A 22058-nucleotide genomic window follows, 5' to 3' on the forward strand; every position below is an offset into this window, starting at 1 on the left:
CTGGTGGTTTAGATGGTAAAGAGTCCATCTGCAATGGAGGAGACCTGGGTTCAATCCCTGGGTCAAGAAGATCCCTTGGAGAAAGGAATGGCTACCCACTTCAGTATTCTTGCCTGGAGAATTCCACAGACAGAGGAGCCTGGTGGGCTACAATCCATGGGGTCACAACAAGTCGGACACAACTGAGCAACTAACACTTTCACCTTATGGTTTAAGTGTAAACCGGACATGGAGTCCAGTCCAGTCCTTGGGTGGTGATGGAACAGAAACACTGGTGTCACAACCAAGGTGCCCCATCAGCTGCTGGACAGGACCCTTTCCCAAGAGAGTGGATGGTGCCTGATCAACACTTCTGTTCTCAGCAGGAGTTTGTCTTTCCAGTAAAAGCCTCAAAAGGGTGCCACTCAAACCTGTCAAAAAGGAGAAACAGTGCTTCTACCTGCTGTTCGGTGGGACAGCGTTGATGGGGGGACAGGACACGGGCTGGAGTTCAACAACCCAACGGCCCCTTCTCCCCACCTCAGAGTGGCCCTAGAATCCCACAAGTGGCCACTGCTCATACACTTCATTTACCTTCTCAGGAGTCTTGTAGTCACTCTGTGTGTGACCACAGTGGGGAGATCCTCTTCTTGTTTACAGGGAACTCAAGATGCCAAACCGTGTCGCTGAAAAATTTGGGAGTGCTTTAATAATTGCCCCGCCTCCCATCCAGTCAACCGCTTGAAGGAAGGTGATGAACCCAACTTGGCATGAGAGCAGATGACACATAATTACACATTAAAAATGCAGAGGTAGGCTCCGGAACTCCAGAATGGAAAGCAGCCATTTAGCTTCCTGGATTAGTTCCCTGTTTCCCTTCTTAGTCAGAAGAGCATATTTTTAAGATTTGAAGCTTCCTGAACTGAGGAAATCACAACCACAGACCTTGTCCCTTGGACAACATGGGTAACCAAAAAACAGCACGAGAGGAATAAACACCCTTGTCCACCATGGTGGGGAAAAGAAGTTTACTTTTTTCATCCCCATCCTCCTCTTTTTAAACCCTTCATTCATTCAACCAGTTTTCACTGGGTACCGGCTGTGCACCAAGCATCATGTTAGGGATTCAATGCTGAATCTAACAGATGCTGCCCAACTTGGAGTGTGAGTAGGGCTCACACTCCAAGATGGAGGCAAGACAGGTCACTGAGCACAAAAGTAAGCAAATCAGCATTTGTGGTCAGTGCTTTGAAAGGACTGACATCAGCCCTGAATATTCACTGGAGGGACTGATGCTGAAGCCGAAGCTCCAATACCACCTGATGCAGAGAGCCGACTCATTGGAAAAGACCCTGATGCTGGGAAAGACTGAAGGCAGGAGCAGAAGGGGATGACAGAGGATGAGATGGTTGGATGGCATCACCGACTCAATGGACATGGGTTTGGGTGGACTCCGGGAGTCAGTGATGAACAGGGAGGCCTGGCATGCTGCAGGTCATGGGGTTGCAAAGAGCCAAAGAGACACAACTTCGCAACAACAACAAGGGACTGGGAATAAAACCTCCCATGGGGTGAGGACAGTTGAAGGCCTCTCTGAGGCAGTGACAGTGATGCTGGGATTGAAAGGATGAGCAGGATCCAACCAGGTGAAGATGGTTATTAGTGGGTGGCATGGGAAGGATGCCCTCCTAGAAAGAGGGAGGAACATGTGCAAAGGCTTAGGAAAGGAAGAATTTGGCATGTTTGAGGAAATGACAAGGTAAAACATAGAACCTTGTTGCTGGAGCAGCGTGTGAGCTGAGAAGGAGTGAAGTTGCGTAGAGAGATTCCTGAGCCAGCTCTTATAGTCCTGAGGACTGGGTGGGTGGTGGAGGTTGTAGTTCTGAGAAAATAAGCCAGGTTTCAGAAGAGGGCTGTACTAATTTGATGGGCACACTGTTGCTGTGTAGATGTGAACTGGAGATGACTGGAAGAGATGGACGCTGGGAAACCACTTGGGTGGCTCTTAGCAGGTCCAGGGGCCAGACTTAACAGGGGACAGGGAAGATTGAAAGTGAACGGGGAGACAGCATCATGGAACTTATCCCACTAGGGATGTGAGCAGGAAAAGAGGGCAAGGTTCCCAGACTCCATCTTGGGTGACAGGCTGCATGGTGCCATGGACAGAGACAATGAAGACCCAGTGACAGATGTAGGTTTGTTTTTGGTTGTTTTTGTTTTTATTTCATTATAGTTGATTTATGTTAGTTTCAGAGGTACAGCTTCAGATTCTTTTCCATTGTAGGTTATTACAAGATACTGAATAGTGTTCCCTGTGCTACACAGTAAATTTTTGTTGTTTATTATATATATATATATATATATATAGAGTAGTTGTTGTTCTTGTTTAGTCTCTAGAGTCGTGCCCGACTCTTTGCAACCTCATGGACTCTGTAGCCTGCCAGGCTCCTCTGTCCATGGGATTTCCCAGACAAGAATTCTGGAGTGGGTTGCCATTTCCTTCTCCAGGGGATCTTCTTGACCCAGGGGTTGAACCTGCGTCTCCTGCGTTGGCAGGTGGTTCTTTATCACCAAGCCACTGGGGACGCCCGTATTTAGTAGTATGTATCTGCTAATTCCAAACTCATTCACCACCCGCACACCTCTCCCCTTTGTAACCACAATTTTGTTTTCGACGTCTGAGTCAGTTTCTGTTTTGTAGGTGAGTTGACTTGTATTATTAATACTTAGATTCCACATTTAAGGGTTATCATGTAGTATTTGTCTTTGTATGACTGACTTCACTCAGTATGATCATCTCTAGGTGCATCCATGTTGCTGCAAATGGCATTATTTCATTCTTTTTCCTGTTGGTGGGGATGTAAATGGTGGGGATTTTTTTTTTTTTAAACCTGTGTGTAGGTCGTTGATCAGAATACCATTTTGGTTACATTAATGTGTCTGTGTGATGTTGCAGTGGAGATCCATTCATTCAACCCACAGGGACCATCACACCCAGCACCGTGCCCTGGTTACCAGTCCCAGGGAGGCTTTAAGCACTCTGCCCACTGCATCTTAATACTGGAGTCACCCAGGAAGATACAAGGCGGTCGGGCCCTGGATGAAGCCGCACTGTCCTCATGCTTCTGGACAGTGCAAGATCAGTTCCAGCCAAGGGCGTCCATCCCCCAGGGTGGGCAGGCCTCTCAGCAGCGACTGCCCAGGGCAGCTTGCTCGTGTGCAATGGAAGGATTCCCCACTTCACCAAGGAATCTGAAACACTGGAGCTTCAGGTGAGCCTGAGAGCCATCAGCATACAACCTCAGCAGAACTGAACAGCACTTGTGGAGCAGGAAGAAGGGAAATATACGGCCACATGAGGTGGTAAACCCAGCACAGGCCCTCGGAATGCTTCATCTCAGGTTGAGGGCAGGCGCCAGGCCCAATGAGGGGCCAGAGACTGCCTTTCTCAATAGAGCCAAGTGAACAATTGGATGTAAAGTCTAGAGTCAAGGGCAAAGGAGGGTCGCACAGATGCAGTTCGGAGTAATTATATTAGCGTGATGATGGTGCTTAAATGGGCTCCCCTGGTGGCTCAGTGGTTAAGAATCCGCGGGCCAATGCAGGAGATGTGGGTTGGATCCCTGGTCCAGGAAGATCCACTGGAGAAGGAAATGGCAACCAGCCCCCATATTCTTGCCTGGGAAATCCCATCGACTGGGAGCCTGGTGGATTACAGTCCTGAGGGGTCACACAACAATCAGACATGACTTAGCCATTGAGCACTGCCGCGTGGTGCTTAAATCCAGGACAGTGATCACAGCACCCAGAGGAGAGGGCAGAGAGAGAAAAGACGTAGCTCAGAATCAGACAAAGGAGGGTGGAGGAGGCAGGCAGAGCCCGCAGAGGCAGACCACAGGGAGACTGCAGAAATCGCGGTGTTGCACCAGATTTGGTATCTGGAAGGTTATCTTGAAGTCAGAATAGAGCAAAGCTTTGGTTCTCTTACTTTTGGATCATGAGGCTTTCCTCAGAGACCTTTAAACAACATCTGAAAGAGCTGTCTTTGATAGAGTAGCCCCTTGATATTTGGTTACTGTGAAACCAACTGGCTGGCTGATTTATCAAATGTTTGAATGATTGAATGAACGAATGGGGGATTATATTTTAAAACAATTTCCTTCTGACTTTTATCTGAATAGAATATATATATATATATATATATATATATACACACACATACGCTCAAATCTGGAAAACTCAGCAGTGGCCACAGGACTGGAAAAGGTCAGTTTTCATTCAAATCCCTAAGAAAGGCAAAGAATGCTCAAACTACCACACAACTGCACTCATCTCACATGCTAATAAAATAATGCTCAAAATTCTCCAAGCCAGGCTTCAGCAATATGTGAACCGTGAACTTCCAGATGTTCAAGCTGGTTTTAGAAAAGGCAGAGGAACCAGAGATCAAGTTGCCAACATCTTCTGGATCATCAAAAAAGCAAGAGAGTTCCAGAAAAACATCTATTTCTGCTTTATTGACTATGCCAAAGCCTTTGACTGTGGATCATCGAAAAAGCAAGAGAGTTCCAGAAAAAACATCTGTTTCTGCTTTATTGACTATGCCAAAGCCTTTGACTGTGTGGATCACAATAAACTGTGGAAAATTCTGAAGGAGATGGAAATACCAGACCACCTGACCTGCCTCTTTAGAAACCTGTATGCAGATCAGGAAGCAATAGTTAGAACTGGACTTGGAACAACAGACTGGTTCCAAATCAGAAAAGGAGTATGTCAAGGCTGTATATTGTCACCCTGCTTATTTAACTTCTATGGAGTACATCCTGAGAAACGCTGGGCTGGAGGAAGCACAAGCTGAAATAAAGATTGCCGGAAGAAATATCAATAACTTCAGATATGCAGATGACACCACCACAGATGGCAGAAAGTGAGGAAGAACTAAAGAGCCTCTTGATGAAAGTGAAAGAGGAGAGTGAAAAAGTTGGCTTAAAGCTCAATATTCAGAAAACTAAGATCATGGCATCCAGTCCCATCAGTTCATGGCAAATAGATGGGGAAACAGCGGAAACGGTGGCTGACTTTATTTTTTTGGGCTCCAAAATCACTGCAGATGGTGACTGCAGCTGTGAAATTAAAAGACTCCTTGGAAGGAAAGTTTTGACCAACCTAGACAGCATATTCAAAAGCAGAGACATTACTTTGCCAACAAAGGTCCATCTAGTCAAGGCTATGGTTTTTCCAGTAGTCATATATGGATGTAAGAGTTGGACTATAAAGAAAGCTGAGCACTGCAGAATTGATGCTTTTGAACTGTGGTGTTGGAGAAGACTCTTGAGAGTCCCTTGGATTGAAAGGAGATCCAACCAGTCCATCCTAAAGGAGATCAGTGTTGGGTGTTCATTGGAAGGACTGATTCTGAAGCTGAAACTCCAATACTTTGGCCACCTGATGCGAAGAGTTGACTCATTTGAAAAGACCCTGATGCTGGGAAAGATTGAGGGCAGGAGGAGAAGGGGACGACAGAGGATGAGATGGTTGGATGGCATCACTGACTCAATGGACATGGGTTTGAGTAAACTCTAGGAGTTGGTAATGGACAGGGAGGTCTGGTGTACTGCAGTTCATGGGGTTGCAAAGAGTCAGACACGACTGAGCGACTGAACTGAACTGAACTGAACACACACACACAATATTCCATTGTATATATACAGATACACACTTTTCACTTACTTTCAGTATCCCACTGTATATGTGTGTATACATATATCATATATATATATGGGCTTCCCAGGTGGCGGTAGTGGTAAAGAACCCAGTTGCCAATGCAGGAGATGCAGGAAACTCAGGTTCGATCCCTGGGTCGGGAAGATCCCCTGGAGGAGGGCATGGCAACCCATTCCAGTATTCTTCCCTGGAGAATGCCATGGACAGAGGAGCCTGGTGGGCTACAGTCCATAGGGTCACAAAGAGTCGGACACAATTTGGAGTGGCTTAGCACAGTACAGCATATATATATACCATATACCATATCTTCTTTATCCATTCATTAAGACAAGCAATCTTAATGCTTTTTCCATTATGGAAAAATTCAAATACACAGAAGTAGAAAGAATAGTTTAATGATCGTCATGTACTCATAGTCCAGTAATTATCAACACAGCAAATCCTTTAATATCTTAAAATTTCTAGTCAGGGTAAACGTTTCTGCACTTGTCTCTTGTATTTTTAACACTTTGAGCCAGGGTGCAAATAAGTTGTGCATATTACGGTTGGTTGCTGTGTCTCCTACACCTTTTAATCCATAGTCGTCTTGAAGAAGACTGCTTCTCCTCTCTGTCTGCCATTCCTTTGAAGTTTATCTGTTGAAGAAGACAGCTTGTTTCCCACTACCTTGAATTTTTTTTAATTATTTATTTATTTTTTAGTTGTACTGGGTCTTCGTGGGTGCACTCAGACTTTCTCTAGTTGCAGCGAGCAGGCTTCTCATTGCGGTGGCCTCTCCTGTTGTAGAGCGTGGGCTCTAGGTGCACAGGCTTAGCTGCCTTGTGGCATGTAGGATCTTCCTGGACTAGGATCAATCCCGTGTGCCCTGCGTTGATGGGTGGATTCTTAACCACTGGACCACCAGGGAAGCCTCCCACAACCTTGATTTTGCTCACTGCATCCCTGTGGGGTTATTTAACATGATCTGCATTTCTCTTTTTTGGGGTCCAATTTCACTGAAATAAAATGACATATAGCACTGTGTAAGTTTAAGGTGTACAGCATAATGACTTGACTTTCATATACTGTGAAAAGATGACCACAGTAAGTTCAGTTAATGTCCATCATCTCATACAAATATTAAAAAAAAAATAGGTTTTTTTTTTTTCTTGGGATTTAGTCCCTTAACAGCTTTCAAATATACTACATAGCAGTGTTAACCATAATCTTCATATTGTACATTACATGCCTAGTACTTATGACTGGAAGTTTATAAGTTTTTGGTCTATGTATTTCTTATAAACTGGTAGCTTACTCCAGAGGCTTGACTGGATTCCGATGAGATGTTTCTATCGTTTGCGCAGCATGGAAGTACACACTTCTGCCAGGAAGCCCCTGTGGTCCATCTCTCCTTTTGTGATGCTGAGCCTTGGTGAGCATCACCGCCCTCCTCACCCTGACCTCTGTCCAGAAGACTTCTCAAGAGGAACTCACAGGGCAGTTCCTGAGTTCTTACACTTTCAAAACTTACACAGCATTACCAACAATGACTGTTCAGTTGGACATAAAACACCTGTCTCAGATTTTCTTTTCTTGAATATCTTAAATATATTCTTTCACATCTCCTGTTTTAACTGTTATTGCTATCATAAGGCTGACCAAAGAATGTTTTTTCTTTTTCATGAAAATCCAAGAATTGTACAGGGACATGGATCAGTACCGGCATTTCTGGATTGGTTGTCTCGGATGTGGGGTTTATCTTTGCAACAGGAAGTTTCAGTGGCTCGAAAAGTCTGGCCCCAAGGATCTCTCAAACTTCTCAAGACCTTTAAAGGTCCATTCTCTAATGGATGGAGAATCCAATTAAGTCCAACAAGGAAAGTTGGTGCAAATGAAAGAGATAGTCCAGGTAAAAGTGAGAGAGGAGAGGACAGAATGGAGCAGAGAAGGCATGAGCTGCCTTAAAAAACAACTAAAGGGAGAGGCTGTCAGGAAGTTCTTGTTGTTCAGTTGCTAAGTCATATCCAGCTCTGCAACCCCATGGACTGCAGCACACCAGGCTTCCTTGTCCTTTACTATCTCCCTGAGTTTGCTCAAACTCATGTCCATTGAGTCAGTGATGCCATCCAACCATCTCATCCTCTGTCTTCCCGTTCTTCTCCTGCCTTCAATGTTTTTCCAGCATCAGAGTCTTTCCCAATAAGTTGGTTCTTCGCATCAGGTGGCCAAAATATTGGAGCTTCAGCTTCAGCATCAGTCCTTCCAATGAATAGTCAGAAAGTTAGAAAAGCTATATGGGCAAACTTATTTCCCCTAAATATGAGTAACAGAAAAGGACTCTTGCCAAATCCTGTCCAAATTATTATAAGAAAACAAAGCAAACTCTCTACAGTCAATGAAGAAATCCCAGAAAGACATGCCCATACAAAAGATGAAAACCATGACCTAGTACTTCCGGACAAGTGGAAAGAAGTTTTAAAAATATAAAAACGATGAAAGGACAACATAAGTAAAAATCAGAAAGCCTTAGAAATTAGGTGATTAAAGAAATGGAAAATTTGAAGCAAGATGACAAAACACAGGAGACAAAAAGAAAAAAGAAAAAATCAGATCATGCGTGTGGAACATTTAGCTCAGTTCTGGGAAAATAGCAAGTGCTCAGTAAACAGATTAAAAGAGAATCATAATCCATGCTTTTGGCTTGCCAGCCTCTCCACAGCCTCTGGTAGTGTCCTCCTTTTATAAATTGAAGGGTAGTTGGTTTATAATATTGTTTTAGTTTCAGGTGTGCAGCAAAGTACTTTGGAATCTGAAAGTTTTCAGATTCTTTTCTGTTATACGTTATAATAAGATATTGAGTAGCGTTCCCTGTGCTGTACCATAGGACCTTGTTGTTTATCTATTTTATATGCACTAACTGGACTGCAGCCTTCCAGGCTCCTCTGTCCATGGGATTCTCCAGGCAAGAATCCTGAAGTGGGTTGCCATTTCATTCTCCAGGGAATCTTCCTGACCCAGGGATTGAACCCAGGTCTCCTGCACTGCAGGCTGATTCTTTACCGTCTGAGCCACCAGGGAAGCCCTATATACTAACTAATGTCTGTTAATCCCATGCTCCTAATTTATCCCTCCTTTCCCCTTTAGTAACCATAATTTTGTTTTCTATGTCTGTGAGCCCGTGTCTGTTTTGTAAATGAGCTGATCCGTATTATTTTGTTAGGTTCCACATGTAAGTGACACCATATGGTGTTTTTCTCTGTCTGACTCCATTTAGCATGATGATCTCTGGGTCCATCCACGTTGCTGCAATTGGCCCCATTTCATCCTTCTTTATAGTTGAATAATATTCCACTGTATGCATGCTCCACATCTTCTTTATCCATTCGTCTGTTGATGGAGGCTGTAGTGCCACTATGAACACTGGAGTGTATGGATCTTTTTGATTTAGAGTTTCCATCTTTTCTGGATATATGCTCAGGAGTGGGTTTGTTGGATCATATGGTAGTTCTATTTTTAGTTTTTTGAAGAGCCTCCGTACTGGTCTCCATAGTGGCTGTACCAGCTTACATTCCTACCAGCAGTGTAGGAGGGTTCCCTTTTCTCCACACCCTCTCCAGCACTGGCTGTTTGTAGACTTCTTGATGACAGCCATTCTGACCTGTGTGAGGTGGTATCTCACTGTAGTTTTAATTTGCGTTTCTCTAATAACTAGTGATGTCAAGCGTCTTTTCACTTTCCTGTAGGCCATCTGTGTCTTCTTCAGAGAAATGTCTACTTAGGTCGGTCCTCTTTACAGTTCTGAAGTCGCCATGCACTCAACTAAATGCCACAGCTTGGACAGACTTGAATGTAATGACAGCTGTACTTAAATCAGGACACAGAGAGTGTGCCAGCACTGGGCCATGGAATGCCTGACAGTGTATCAAGATAAGAAATGAGAGTCTGAATGGAGCCCGTCTAAGAAGTGAAAATCCTGGGTAACAAGATCCAGACAGGTGCTAGCACACAGGGTCATGTGGCATCTCTTCATTTCTCTATCACGTCAACAACTCCATCCCACCCTACCCTATCCTCACCCACACCAGCCAAGGACAGCCAGGCTCAGTGCCCTGCGGGGGACCCACACTGATGCTGGTCCCCACCACCCTGCAGAGCCAGACTGAAAGATTCTCAGGTTCATACTCTTTGGCTCTCAGCCTAGTGACCAGCCGGCCGACTTTCAGACTATGCTGGGGAGCAAGATGGCAGGAACAGGAATTCCATGCTCTGGTGCATTTGTGTTGTTTCAGACACATTCCTGAAAACCCGTCATTGGCAGAGAGACCGTATCGGAGGGGTTGGCGGGGAGTGGGCGGGGGGCAGGAACCTGAGGTTCCCTCCCCAGGCCAAGTTTACGGAGAAATTGGAATGGCTCCTTCCCCAGGGAGAAGCAGCATTTCGGATGGTCTGGGTCCTTTCGCAATGAACAGAATCCATGTAATTGTCTGCATAACTTCCCAATTACAAGGAGGCTGAGGGAAGCCAGAGTCCCTGCCAACCCACCCACAGGAAGGCTGCTGTTCTCATCAGGAGCAAAGCACCTTTTTCTGCCTCCTGATAGACACAGCAGGAAAGGATGCTCTGAGGCCAACAAGGAAGTGCTTCCAATTTCTTTCCCAAGATGCTGTGGTCAGGTCAGTGAACTGACAAATCGCTCCTCTTGGTGGAAATGGCCTGTGCCCTGAATCTGGGCTTAAGGAACTCATAGCAAGCAGATGTGGCCTGAGGGTTTAAAATCATCGTCTCCTCATTAGAAAATTTAGAAATGTTCACTGTGGAAAAAATGGAAGATTGTTAAAAAAGTGCTTTTGAACTGTGGTTCAAAAGACTCTTGAGAAGACTCTTGAGAGTCCCTTGGACAGCGAGGAGCTCAAACCAGTCAATCCTAAGGAAACCAACCCTGAATATTCATTGGAAGGACTGATGCTGAAGCTCCAAAGCCTTGGCAACCTGGTGGGAAGAGCTGACTCATTGGAAAAGACCCTGATGCTGGGAAAGGAGGAGAAGGGGGTGACAGAGAATGAGATGGTTGGATGGCATCACTGACTCCAAGGACATGAGTCTGAGCAAACTCTGGGAGATAGTGAACGACAGGGAAGCTTGGCATTCTGCAGTCCATGGGGTCTCAAAGAGTTGGAAATGACTTATCGACTGAACAACAACAAATAAAATAATTGTCAGTAAACAAAGAAAAATTATCCATAATCTACCACACAGAGAAAAATCTATTAAAGCCAATTAAACCTATTACATATTTATTTTATTTCATGACTGCTCCATGTGGCTTGCAGGATCTTAGTTTCCTAATCAGGAATTGAACCTGGACCCTCAGCAGTGAAAGCATAGAATCTTAACCACTGGACTGCCAGGGAATTCACTAAACCTATTAAATCGTTGAACATGTTTAATATATCTGTCCGATAGCTCAGTTGGTAAAGAATCCGCCTGCAAGGTGGGAGACCCCAGTTCTTTTCCTGGGTCGGGAAGATCTGCTGGAGAAGGGATAGGCTACCCACTCCAATATTCTTGGGCTTCTCTTGTGGCTCAGCTGGTAAAGAATCCACCTGCAATGCAGGAGACCTGGGTTTGATCCCTGGGTTGGGAAGATCCCCTGGAGAAGGGAAGTTACCCACGCCAGTGTTCTGGCCTGGAGAATGCCATGGACTATATAGTCCTTGGGATAGCAAAGAGCTGGACATGACCGAGTGAGTTTCACTTTCACTTTCATACATTTTTCACAGGACTGTTTTGTGTATAAACAAGGAACGTTTTCCTTTTCAGGAAAAGGAAAAATTAAGGGTCATGGTTAACTCCTCCCTACACAGGGTGGGAATTTGGAAAGAGTTATTGTTCTCCATCTCTGACCACTCTTATGGGCCGTCTCTCCCTCTTATAACCCCTTGAATTGAGTTCCTGTTCAAAGAGGGTTCTACCTGGGCACTGGCTGATAGGGGCAGAGTTGAGGCAGTAAACTACTTGAAGGCAGTGCGGGCCCAGGACAACGTTGGTTCCTTCTGCCCAGCTGCAGTGTCTACACTGCAAATTAGAAAATGGCACCTCTGGGTGGAACTGGGCTGAAAGATGGGCAACTCTTGCAGGCAGAGCTCCAGGTGGGCACAGTGTGTGCCAGGGTCAGTGGCTTGTTGCATGCATGGTGGGCTACATCTCAGCCCACTGGCTCCCTCCCAGCTCTGGCTGTTGCTGGAAGGGGGCGAGGTAAGGACAGAGTGGGGTGGGGAGTGGTTACAAGCTGGAGTCATCCTGTCATGAAAAGAAAGTGACCCCACCTTTGTGTTTTGTTTTGGAATGAGAACTCATGCCTATATTTGAAATTTATTTGTTTTCCTAGATATCAGTGAATGCTCCAGTCAGCCTTGTCAGAATGGTGGCACATGTGTGGAAGGTGTCAACCAGTACAAATGCATTTGTCCTCCTGGAAGGACTGGGAGCCGCTGTCAGCATCAGGCCCAGACTGGTATGTAGCAGCTATGGGGCCGGGGAGGACAGCCTGTTATCGAGAAGGGAGGACCCTAGCCACGGGTCACCAAAGGCAGACCAGTGGGATGTTCTCTCTGGTTTACATCATAGATCCCTCTGGTTCCCTGAGATGGGTATTTGGGATGGCGCTTAGTGCTCTTGTGGAACCAGAGTTTTGGTCCTTCCCAGGTGGCTCAGTGGTAAAGAATCTACCCGCCAATGCAGGAGAAGTGGGTTCAATCCCTGCGTTGGGAAGAGCCCCTGGAGTAGGAAATGGCAACCCACTCCAGTGTTCTCGCCTGGAGAATTCCATGGACAGAAGAGCCTGGTGGGCCACAGTCCATGGTGTTGCAAAGAGTCAGACATGACTGAGTACACACACACACACACACACACACACACACACACACACGGAAAGATGCAAGTGGAAGGACTGAGTCCCACCCTAAAACCCTGCAGATTTGGAACTTGGCCTGAGAAGCTTCCTTGCTGCCACCTTCATGTGGCTGACTTTCCTCTGCACATGAGCAGAACAGCTTCTTCTGCAAATGTGCCATGCAAAATTCATAGTTACTGATATAGTATTTTCAGAGCTGGGTAAGCTAGATGTTCAACTGGTGATGAGGTTATGATCCACATTTGAGCCCCAGCATTTCTTCAGCCAGAGGTCTAGGTGCCACATGGTGGCTGGTTTTGCAGGTGCCAAGAAAATCCGATGACAAGGAGTCTATGGGAGATGGGGGCTGGGGGTGCCATGCTATGCTGCAACCATCTTTTTGTTTTTGGGTTCCCCCATGTGTAGCTTGTAGGATCTTACTTCCCCGACCAAAGATTGAATTGAACCCATGCCCTCGGCAGTGAAAGCTGAGTCCTAACCACTGGACCACCAGGGGATTCCCTGAGCCAACATTTCTCATATAAGAAAGTCAAACCCTAAAGATGTCCTGTTCCTTTGCCAGAAAAGCCTGGGGTGTCTGTGTGGTTGTCTTCTGAGTGGAATCTCAGTATAGGGGAAGGAATTGGTGGTTAGCAGAGAACAAGCTTTGTCAGTACTTGATATCTATCCATTGGAGCCAGCTCAAGGTCCAGTTTAAGTTTTGTCCCCAGAGATTTGCTGCTTAATGTGTCTTGATTCCGTTCAGCTGAGTCACCCTTCTGGGTACTTTCTCAGGGAGAGCCTGAGGTCCCCTGACAGTGCCTGTCCCCTGGAGTTGCCCTGCGTGGAAACAGCCCCACTCCTCCTCCTACTTAGTACTAGGAAAGAAAAAGAAATAGCTACCCAACTGTGTTGATCCTGGACACTGGATCTAAGCCCCACCTGTCTAGGCGTCCACTATTGGAAACTTCAGGCTCCAGGGCACAGATCCTCAGGCTCCTGGATCCTCAGGTCTGGGGCACAGTTAATGTAGAAATTATCCCCATGACAGGAATCTCTGCAAGGAAGTGGAAGGAGGGAATGAGCAGGCGCATCTGAAGCTAGTTTATGGCCTTACAGGATCCCCATGAACAATGTGAACAACAGCCCGGCACACCCCTGGCTTTTTGGTCACCTGGTCCCCCAGCCTACAGCTTTCCTTCTCATCAGCTCTGCCCCTGTCTTTCTGGCTCCCAAGGGGAGCCTCTCTTTGATTACTTTAAAAAACAAAACAAAACACATTCACCATTTTTGTTCACATTGTAAAATATACATAACAAGATTTACCGTTTTAAGTGTGTGGTTCAGAGGCATTAACTACCAATCACCAACACCCACCTCTAGAACTTTTTTCACCTTGCAAAATTGAAACTCTGTGCCCATGAAACAACTTCTTCCCATCTCCCCAGCAATCATTCTGTTCTCTGTCTGGATGAATTTGATGACTCGAGTGGGATGACTAAGTGTCCTCTTGTGCATCAGATAACATTTACCACCAATCCCTCTAACCATGGAGAGTCCGAAATCCTTTGAAAGCTTTCAAAAATTAACACTTTTTAAAAAATTTACTGATTAGAACATTGATTTATATTCTTGGTTGAAACAAACAAAAACCTTCGATACTTTAGGAAAATATTTTAAAAATACAAAAAAAGAACCCAGAAAAAAATGTAGTGTTTTAAGCTATGTAGATTTTTTTTTTTTAATTTTTACTTTTTAGCCATGCCATGCAGTGTGGTTTCGAACCTGCACCCTCTGCATGGGAAGTACAGAGTCTTAACCACTGGACTCCCAGGGAAGTCTCTCCATAGATTTTTTTTTAAAGTATTTTAAAATTAATTTTCATTGGGGGTATAGTTGATTTAGTTTCTGCTATACAGCAAAGTGAATCAGTTATACCTATACATATATCCACTCTTTTTTAGATTCTTTTCTAAAATATATATATTATATGGATTGACATGTTTGCTCAGTGGTGTCTGACTCTGTGACCCCATGGACTGTAGCCCGCCAGGCTCCTCTGTCTATGGAATTCTCCAGGTGAGAATACTGGAGTGGGTTACCATTTCCTTCTCCAGGGGATTTTCCTGACCCTGGGATTGAACCCACATCTCTTGCATTGGCAGGTGGATTCTTTACCACTGAGCCACCAGGGAAACATATATATGTATATATACACACATATACACTACTATATATAGTAGTGTGGGGTGTATAGTCAATCCCAGTCTCCCAACTTATCCCTCCCGTCCTTACCCCTTGGTAAGCATAAGTTTGTTTTCTACAGCTGTGACTCTATTTCTGTTTTGTAAATAGGTTCATTTGTACCATTGGTTTTAGATACCACAAATAAGTGATATCATATGATATCTGTCTTTGATTTCACTCAGAAAGACAATCTCTAGGTCCATCCATGTGGCTGCCTTATTTCGATAAACTCCATAGTTTTAAACTCCAGTGATCACTGCTAGGGTCCTGGTGCTTTGAGCCTTTGAAAGTGAAACGCGGATCTCACCTCACTGTGGTCCTCTGGGTGCAGTTGTGTCGCCTGCTTTTCGCGCATCGTTCTTTTCGGGCGCGTCCCCTTGTCTTCCGCCCGTTTGGGGTGGGCGCTGGATCACCGGCTGAGTTTCGGTTAATTCCGTGTCTTTCCTCTCCCTACTCCAGAGTAAGCTCTGAGAAGGGGCCGCGCCCCGATCTCGGGACTCCCCCAAGGTCAGGCCCAGGTGCGCCAGGCCCGGCCCTGAGGATGTCTTCTCCCCGCAGCCGCCCCCGAGGGCAGCGAGGCAGGGGACGCCGCCTTCAGCCGGGCGCCGCGATGCGCGCAGGTGGAGCGGACGCAGCACTGCAGCTGCGAAGCCGGATTCCACCTGAGCGGCGCCGCCGCCGATAGCGTCTGCCAGGGTAGGCGCGGGTTCCATCGGGGGGAGGGGACGCGGAGGTCGTGGGGAGAGGGGCTCCTACCTGCAGCCCTCCCGGGGGGTGCGCCCGCGCCCAGGTGTAGGTGCCAGTGGGCGGGTGGCTTCCTGGGCGTGGTCTCAGAAAGCCCCGCACCTTGCTGCTTAGGTAAGTAGGTGTGGATCTGATGGTTGCTAGGACACAGCTAGCGCGGAGACGTCGGGAGCCGTTCTAAGAAAACATCCAGGGGTCCCGGGTCTACCCTTAGTCATGCGCACTTGTGTAGAAGTGCCCCTCCCTCCCGGCTAGGATTGCAGGGCAGGTGGCAGGGCGGAGCTAGAATGACAGCCCCTCACCATACCCCATCCCTGTCCGCAGAGCTGTGCAGGGGCTTGGGCTCATTCTCTGGGCCCCTCTCTGCTTAGTCTTACTGACTGGCCCACTTTTGCAAACCTCTTCCTGGATTATCAGACTTCCATCTGAAAACGACTCAAACCAGCGGTTCCAACCTAAGAATTGCATAGTTGTTGCTAACGGCCTCATTTTACAGCCACAGAAACCATCTTACACGCGTTCCCAAAGATGAGAAGGATTAAGGCGGGGCGGGGAACCAGGGCGGAAGTCTGGGTCCGCCGCCCCACGCTTTGCTCCCTAGGGAGCAAGGTACTTGCCAGGTTGGACTTGGCAGCCTCGCAAGGTCTGCCCAGGTAGTCATCAGCCTTAGGGGAGAGGCCCAGGGTCCCCGCCCGTATCAGCTCCCTCACCTCCTCCCTTCGGGCCTCCAGGTCCTTGGCTTGGGAGTACTCCTGCTTCTCTTCTGAGTCCTCTGCAGGGGACCGGCCTTGGCAGCCACTGCGACCCCGCCCGTTAGCCACAGCTGCCACCGATGGTGACACAGCAGCCATCCTGGGTCATGGCTGGTGGCCGCCCACTGGTGGCTCCTGGAGTCATACTGGGCACTTCTGTCCCCAGATGTGAACGAATGCGAGCTCTATGGACAGGAGGGGCGCCCCCAGCTCTGCATGCACGCCTGCGTGAACACCCCCGGCTCCTACCGCTGTGTCTGCCCCAGTGGATACCGGACTCTGGCTGACGGGAAGAGTTGTGAGGGTGAGTGAGGCTGCGGCAAAGGAAGGTGGCCCCAGACTGTGGCTCTGAACTACTGGGGGAGGAGAGGAGGGCAGAGGGCTCCTCTACCAACTGACATGGAATCCAAGCGAACAGGGAGCTGCCCAGTGACGTCCTAGTGGGGCCCCATGGCTGGGCTCAGAGGAGTGGGTAACCTGGGACTAGAGAAAGAAGGCATCCAGATAGCCATCATCCTCCCATCATCCGTCCATCCATCATCCGTCCATCTATCCATCATCTATCCACCTTTCCTTCTATCCTACGAGGATTCACAAAGGCCCCTGTAGGATTGTGTGGGATTTGAAAAGAAGCCTGGCCTCCAGGCCAGGAGCTCATAGAATATGCAAAGAACAGAGGACATATAAAGGGCATGATATTAGCCACGGAGGGCAGACCCCAGGTCTCGCCGACTGAGGGGGAGGCAGGTCGAGAGAAGCGTTGTGACCAGTGGCACTCGTTCGTGCCCTCCAGCACCTCTGTAACCTGTCACGTCCGGAGGGGGAGGACGGGGTCCTGGGGAGGGGAGCTCCCCAGGACTGCCATCAGACCTGGATTTTAATAGTTAGGAGCGACAGGGCTTCCAGTTATCAGAATCAGCGTTGGGCATTTTGGAAAGTTCACTGCGTGTGCAGCACCTTTTGCAGTGCCTGCTGGTGCCATTCATGTGGGCCCATCAGTGATGGACGGGTGGCAGGAGATCTTCCTCAATGGGTGCCCACTATTTCTTCTTTTTTTTACCTCCATGGATTTTAATTTTTATTGGAGTTTAGTTGCTTTACAATGTTGTGTGTCTACTGTACAGCAAAGTGATTTAGTTACACATACACGTATAAACTCAACATCCAAAAAACTAGGATCACAGCCTCCTGTTGCATCACTTCATGGCAAATAAATAGAAGGAGAAAAGGGGAAACAATGGCAGAATTATTTTCTAGGGCTCCAAAATCACTGCGGATGGTGACCGCAGCCATGAAATTAAAAGATGCTTGCTTCTTGGAAGAAAAGCTATGACAAACCTAGACACTATATTAAAAAACAGAGACATCACTTTGCAGACAAAGGTTCAGATAGTCAAAGCTATGGTTTTTCCAGTTGTCATGTACAGATGTGAGAGTAGGACCATAAAGAAGGCTGAGTGCCAAAGAATTGACGTTTTCCAACTGTGGTGTTAGAGAAGACACTTGAGAGTCCCTTGGACTGCAAGAAGATCAAATCAGTCCATCCTAAAGGAAACGAACCCTGAATATTCATTGGAAGGACTGATGCTGAAGCTGGAGCTCCAATACTTTGGGCACCTGATGCGAAGAACTGACTTGTTGGAAAAGACCGTGAAGCTGGGAAAGACTGAGGGCAGGAGAAGGGGGTGACAGAGGATGAGATGGTTGGATGGCATCACCAACTCAATGGACATGACTTTGAGCAAACTCAGGGAGATAGTGAAGAACAGGGAAGCCTGGCGTGCTGCAGTCCTTTGGGTCACAAAGAGACACGACTTGGTGATGGAAGAGAAGCTCTTTTTTAGATTCTTTTCCCATATGGATCATGACCAAGTATTGAGTAGAGCTCCCTGTGCTGCACAGTAGGCTCTTACTAGTTGTCTGTTGTATATAGAGTATTGTGCATATGTTCATCCCAAGTTCCATTTACCGGCACCCTGCCCTCACCTGGTATTTCAGATGTTGATGAATGTGTGAGCGCACAGCCAGTGTGCCCCCGGGGGACCGTGTGCATCAACACGGGCGGAGGCTTCCAGTGCGTCAGCCCCGAGTGCCCTGAGGGCAGCAGCAACGTGAGCTATGTGAAGACATCTCCGTTGTGAGTATGACTAGGGCCACCGTCAGCTGAGCGCATTCACCCTTCACCCAGGCCTCCCCAGGGGTGGGCTGCATTCTTCCTAGATGTTCTCGGGGGAAGGTACAAGTATTTCTGTTGAAACGCACAGCGCTGTGTCTGGCTTCTTGGAGCTTCCGTCTCTTTCCTTTTAGGGTTTGCATTGAATGTGCTGCTGCCCTGGGTAGTAGGAATGATGTTCCTGAGCGCTCCCCTGAGGACAGGGAGGCCACTGGGGGGAAGAGGGCAGTGGTGAGGCTGCCAGGAGGTATGTACGGGACAGATTCGGAAGAGGATCACTTCCTGTGTTCACAGGGTACCTGTACACTTTGCATTATATCGCTCTTCTTTTCTGCTGCTACTAGGAGTTTTGATTTCTAGTAACCTCAGCCCCTCACAGACTTTTTTTTCTCTTCAAAAGGTGAAGACAGGCTTTTAAGGAGAATAACTACAACTATCACAAACGACACATATTTCCTCTGAGAGATAGAGATCACAAGAGCCTTGGCATTGTCTTTAGAATGCACTGACACAGTGAAGCAGCCCCTTGAATGGCTGTGGGGGCCACAGAAGGTTAGAAGCAGCCAGAAAGCTGGTGGCAGTTATTCACTGAGAGTGAAGACACCAGGGTCTTCCTGCAGTGTCACACCTTGAAGGGACGGAGGGGCCGGTATGTCAGGCCTCGGCAGGCATCCCTGATGAACAGCCAGAAGTCTGCTTGACCTCCGTAACGGGGATGATCTGAGTCACCAGAATCGCTAAATTGCCTCTGTCTCTTGTGTTGGATGGCGCTAGTGGTAAAGAACCCGCCTGCCAGTGCAGGAGACTTCAGAGACGTGGGTTTGATCCCTGGGTCAGGAAGATCCCCTGGAGCAGGGCATGGCAACCCACTCCAGTATTCTTGCCTGGAGAATTCCATGGACAGAGGAGCCCAGCAGGCCACAGTCCCTGGGGTCGCAAAGAGTCAGACACAACTGAATCAACTTAGCACTCACGCTTGTGTTGAATGAGGTGAAGAAAAAAATAAAAAACTATCAAAGCACTTTCACAGGAGGTTGACTCCACATACCTAAGGAAGGCAGACTGGGGGATGAATGAACACTGGGGGATTCCCTGTAGGCCCAGCAGTGTGGACTCAATGCTTTCCCCGCTGTGGCCCGGGTTCAGGCCCTGGTTGGAGAGCTAAGATCCCTTAAGCCATGCTGCTGCTGCTGCTAAGTCACTTCAGTCGTGTCCGACTCTGTGCGACCCCACAGACAGCAGCCCACCAGGTTCCCCCGTCCCTGGGATTGTCCAGGCAAGAACACTGAAGTGGGTTGCCATTTCCTTCTCTAATGCATGAAAGTGAAAAGTGAAAGTGAAGTCGCTCAGTCGTATCCGACTCTTAGCGACCCCTTGGACTGCAGCCCACCAGGCTCCTCCGTCCATGGGATTTTCCAGGCAAGAGTACTGGAGTGGGGTGCCATTGCCTTCTCCACCTTAAGCCATGAGACACTGTCAAAAAGAAAGAACGAACACTGGGTGTTTAGTAAGTTCACCACATGTGCAGAACCACAATTTAGGATGTCAGCAGCTAACTGCTGGGGTCTCAGTACGCTAGAAGGGGCACCTGGTTTGAATGCTAGCACCATCATTATTGAATCTTTCCCGGCTTTATTTTTCTACAGAAACAGTGAAAGAAAAAGGGCTTCCCTGGTGGCTCAGATGGTAAAGAATCCACCTGCAATGCAGGAGATCTGGGTTTGATCCCTGGGTTGGGAAGATCCCCTGGAGAAGGGAATGACAACCCACTCCAGTTCTGGCCTGGAGAATTCCATGGACAGAGGAGCCTGGTGGGCTATAGTACAGAGGGTTGCAGAGAGTCCGAAACAGTAGTAATAGCATATTATAGTAGTAATAGCATAGTATGTAAATGGTAGTAATAGCATATATAAACATACACGCACACCCAGACGTACATGGACAGATGGGTCAGGGAAGCACCTTTTCCTGGCCTGACACCAGCCACGCTCCCTGGCCTGTGGTTCTGGAGTGCCCGTGTCAAAGAACACATGGCTGGAGGAGTCATTCCAGAGCCTCTTTAGGAAGGCAGGTGGGACAGACCAGCCTGGTCAGAGCAGCCCCTGCTGACTTTCCCCAAGGCTGAGCGTCCCCTACGTTTTGCCTCTCTGTTCCAGCCAGTGTGAGCGGAACCCCTGCCCCATGGACAGCAGGCCCTGCCGCCACATGCCCAAGACAATCTCCTTCCACTACCTGTCTCTGCCCTCCAACCTGAAGACGCCCATCACACTCTTCCGCATGGCCACAGCCTCAGCCCCCGGTCGGCCGGGGCCCAACAGCCTGCGCTTCGGGATCGTGGGTGGGAACAGCCGTGGCCACTTCGTGATGCAGCGCTCAGACCGCCAGACTGGGGAGCTGATTCTGGTCCAGACCTTGGAGGGGCCTCAGACGCTGGAGGTAGACGTCGACATGTCTGAATACCTGGACCGGTCTTTCCAGGCCAGCCACGTGTCCAAGGTCACCATCTTTGTGTCCCCTTATGATTTCTGAGGGGGTCCTGGGGTCACTGGGTGCAGCAGCCTGGGCTCGTTTCTCTTCCGCAGAGACGTAGCTGCGGGCGTGGGCCGCAGCAGACATCTGTCTCCGCCTACCTGTCCCTGTGGCTCTCAGGACAGTGCCGCACGCCATCCCATGGTGCTGAAGTGCAAACCCACAGCCCAAACTATTGCCGTCGTATGTTCTTCTGCTTTACGGCCTCCCATTAGATGATGCACTTTCTCAGATCTTTGTTTCTTTTTAACAGGGGAACGGGCAGCTTGTCAAAATGCTGCACGAGTAGCATTACGAGTTTGAACCAGCTGGGGAGGGAGGAGCTTGTGGTCTGTGTCTGAGATGGTGGCCCAGCGTCTGTATTGTTATTGCAGAGGTTCCGGGCACACTGAGGGTGAATCATGCCCCGTGCTTGTGGCGTGGGGGGCAGGTTCCTGCCACGACTTGGCCCGTTCTTCTGTCTGCACTCCCCTTTGTATCACGCGGCTGGCCTTCTCACCAGAGAGCCACGGCAGGGCTGGACCCCCACGCAGATTCTTCCGGACCAAGGAGCCAGAGTTTATGTGCAGATTCTGCCTGAATGAATTCCCTTTTGAGAAACCATATCTCAAAACATAACCTGGTATTATAACTGAAAAAATAAAGTCTGTTGCTCGTCCCTGTCCATCTGGCCTCTCCCTGACCGTGAGCTAGCCCAGTTCTTCCCAGGAGGGGGTACCCAGTCCTCTCCCATCTAGGCTGGAATAAACTGAGATAAACAAATGAGAAAGGGAACACAGAGGTGATGTAGGATTGCTCTGTCAATAGGAACTTGGCTTGGCTGTGTGGGAGCCTGGTAAGGCAACATCTGCCCACGGAGAGTTTACGAAAACGCTCGCGTCACCGTTGGGTCCCGGCTTCCCCAGTTGCCCAGCTGGGAAAAAATCTGCCGGCCAGTGCAGGAGACAAAAGAGACATGGGTTCCATCCCTGGGTTGGGAAGATCCTCTGGAGAAGGAAATGGCACTCCCCCGCCCCCCGCCCAGAGTATTCTCTCCTGG

General features: G+C 48.1%; 1 protein-coding gene across 7 annotated transcripts in view; it reads left to right on the top strand.

The window, feature by feature from the left end:
- The window catches only part of FBLN7 (fibulin 7), a 57680-nt gene extending 35997 nt beyond the window's left edge, over nt 1–21683 (top strand). For 5 of the 7 annotated variants that reach the window (XM_086328342.1, XM_086328343.1, XM_086328339.1 and 2 more), the window contains 5 exons: nt 12071–12196; nt 15380–15517; nt 16484–16621; nt 18316–18454; nt 20647–21683. In XM_086328342.1, coding sequence (XP_086184468.1) covers nt 12071–12196; nt 15380–15517; nt 16484–16621; nt 18316–18454; nt 20647–21019 — 914 coding nt within the window. In that variant the 3' untranslated portion in view covers nt 21020–21683. The remainder of the gene's footprint in view (nt 1–12070; nt 12197–15379; nt 15518–16483; nt 16622–18315; nt 18455–20646) is intronic. The other 2 variants (XM_086328340.1, XM_086328341.1) reach the window with 1 other exon arrangement.
- The last annotated feature ends 375 nt before the right edge of the window (nt 21684–22058 follow it).

The sequence above is a fragment of the Bos grunniens genome, chromosome 11 (assembly GCF_055505025.1).
Source record: "Bos grunniens cultivar Pamir isolate PY7600 chromosome 11, Bosgru_T2T1.0, whole genome shotgun sequence".
Lineage (NCBI taxonomy): Eukaryota > Metazoa > Chordata > Mammalia > Artiodactyla > Bovidae > Bos > Bos grunniens.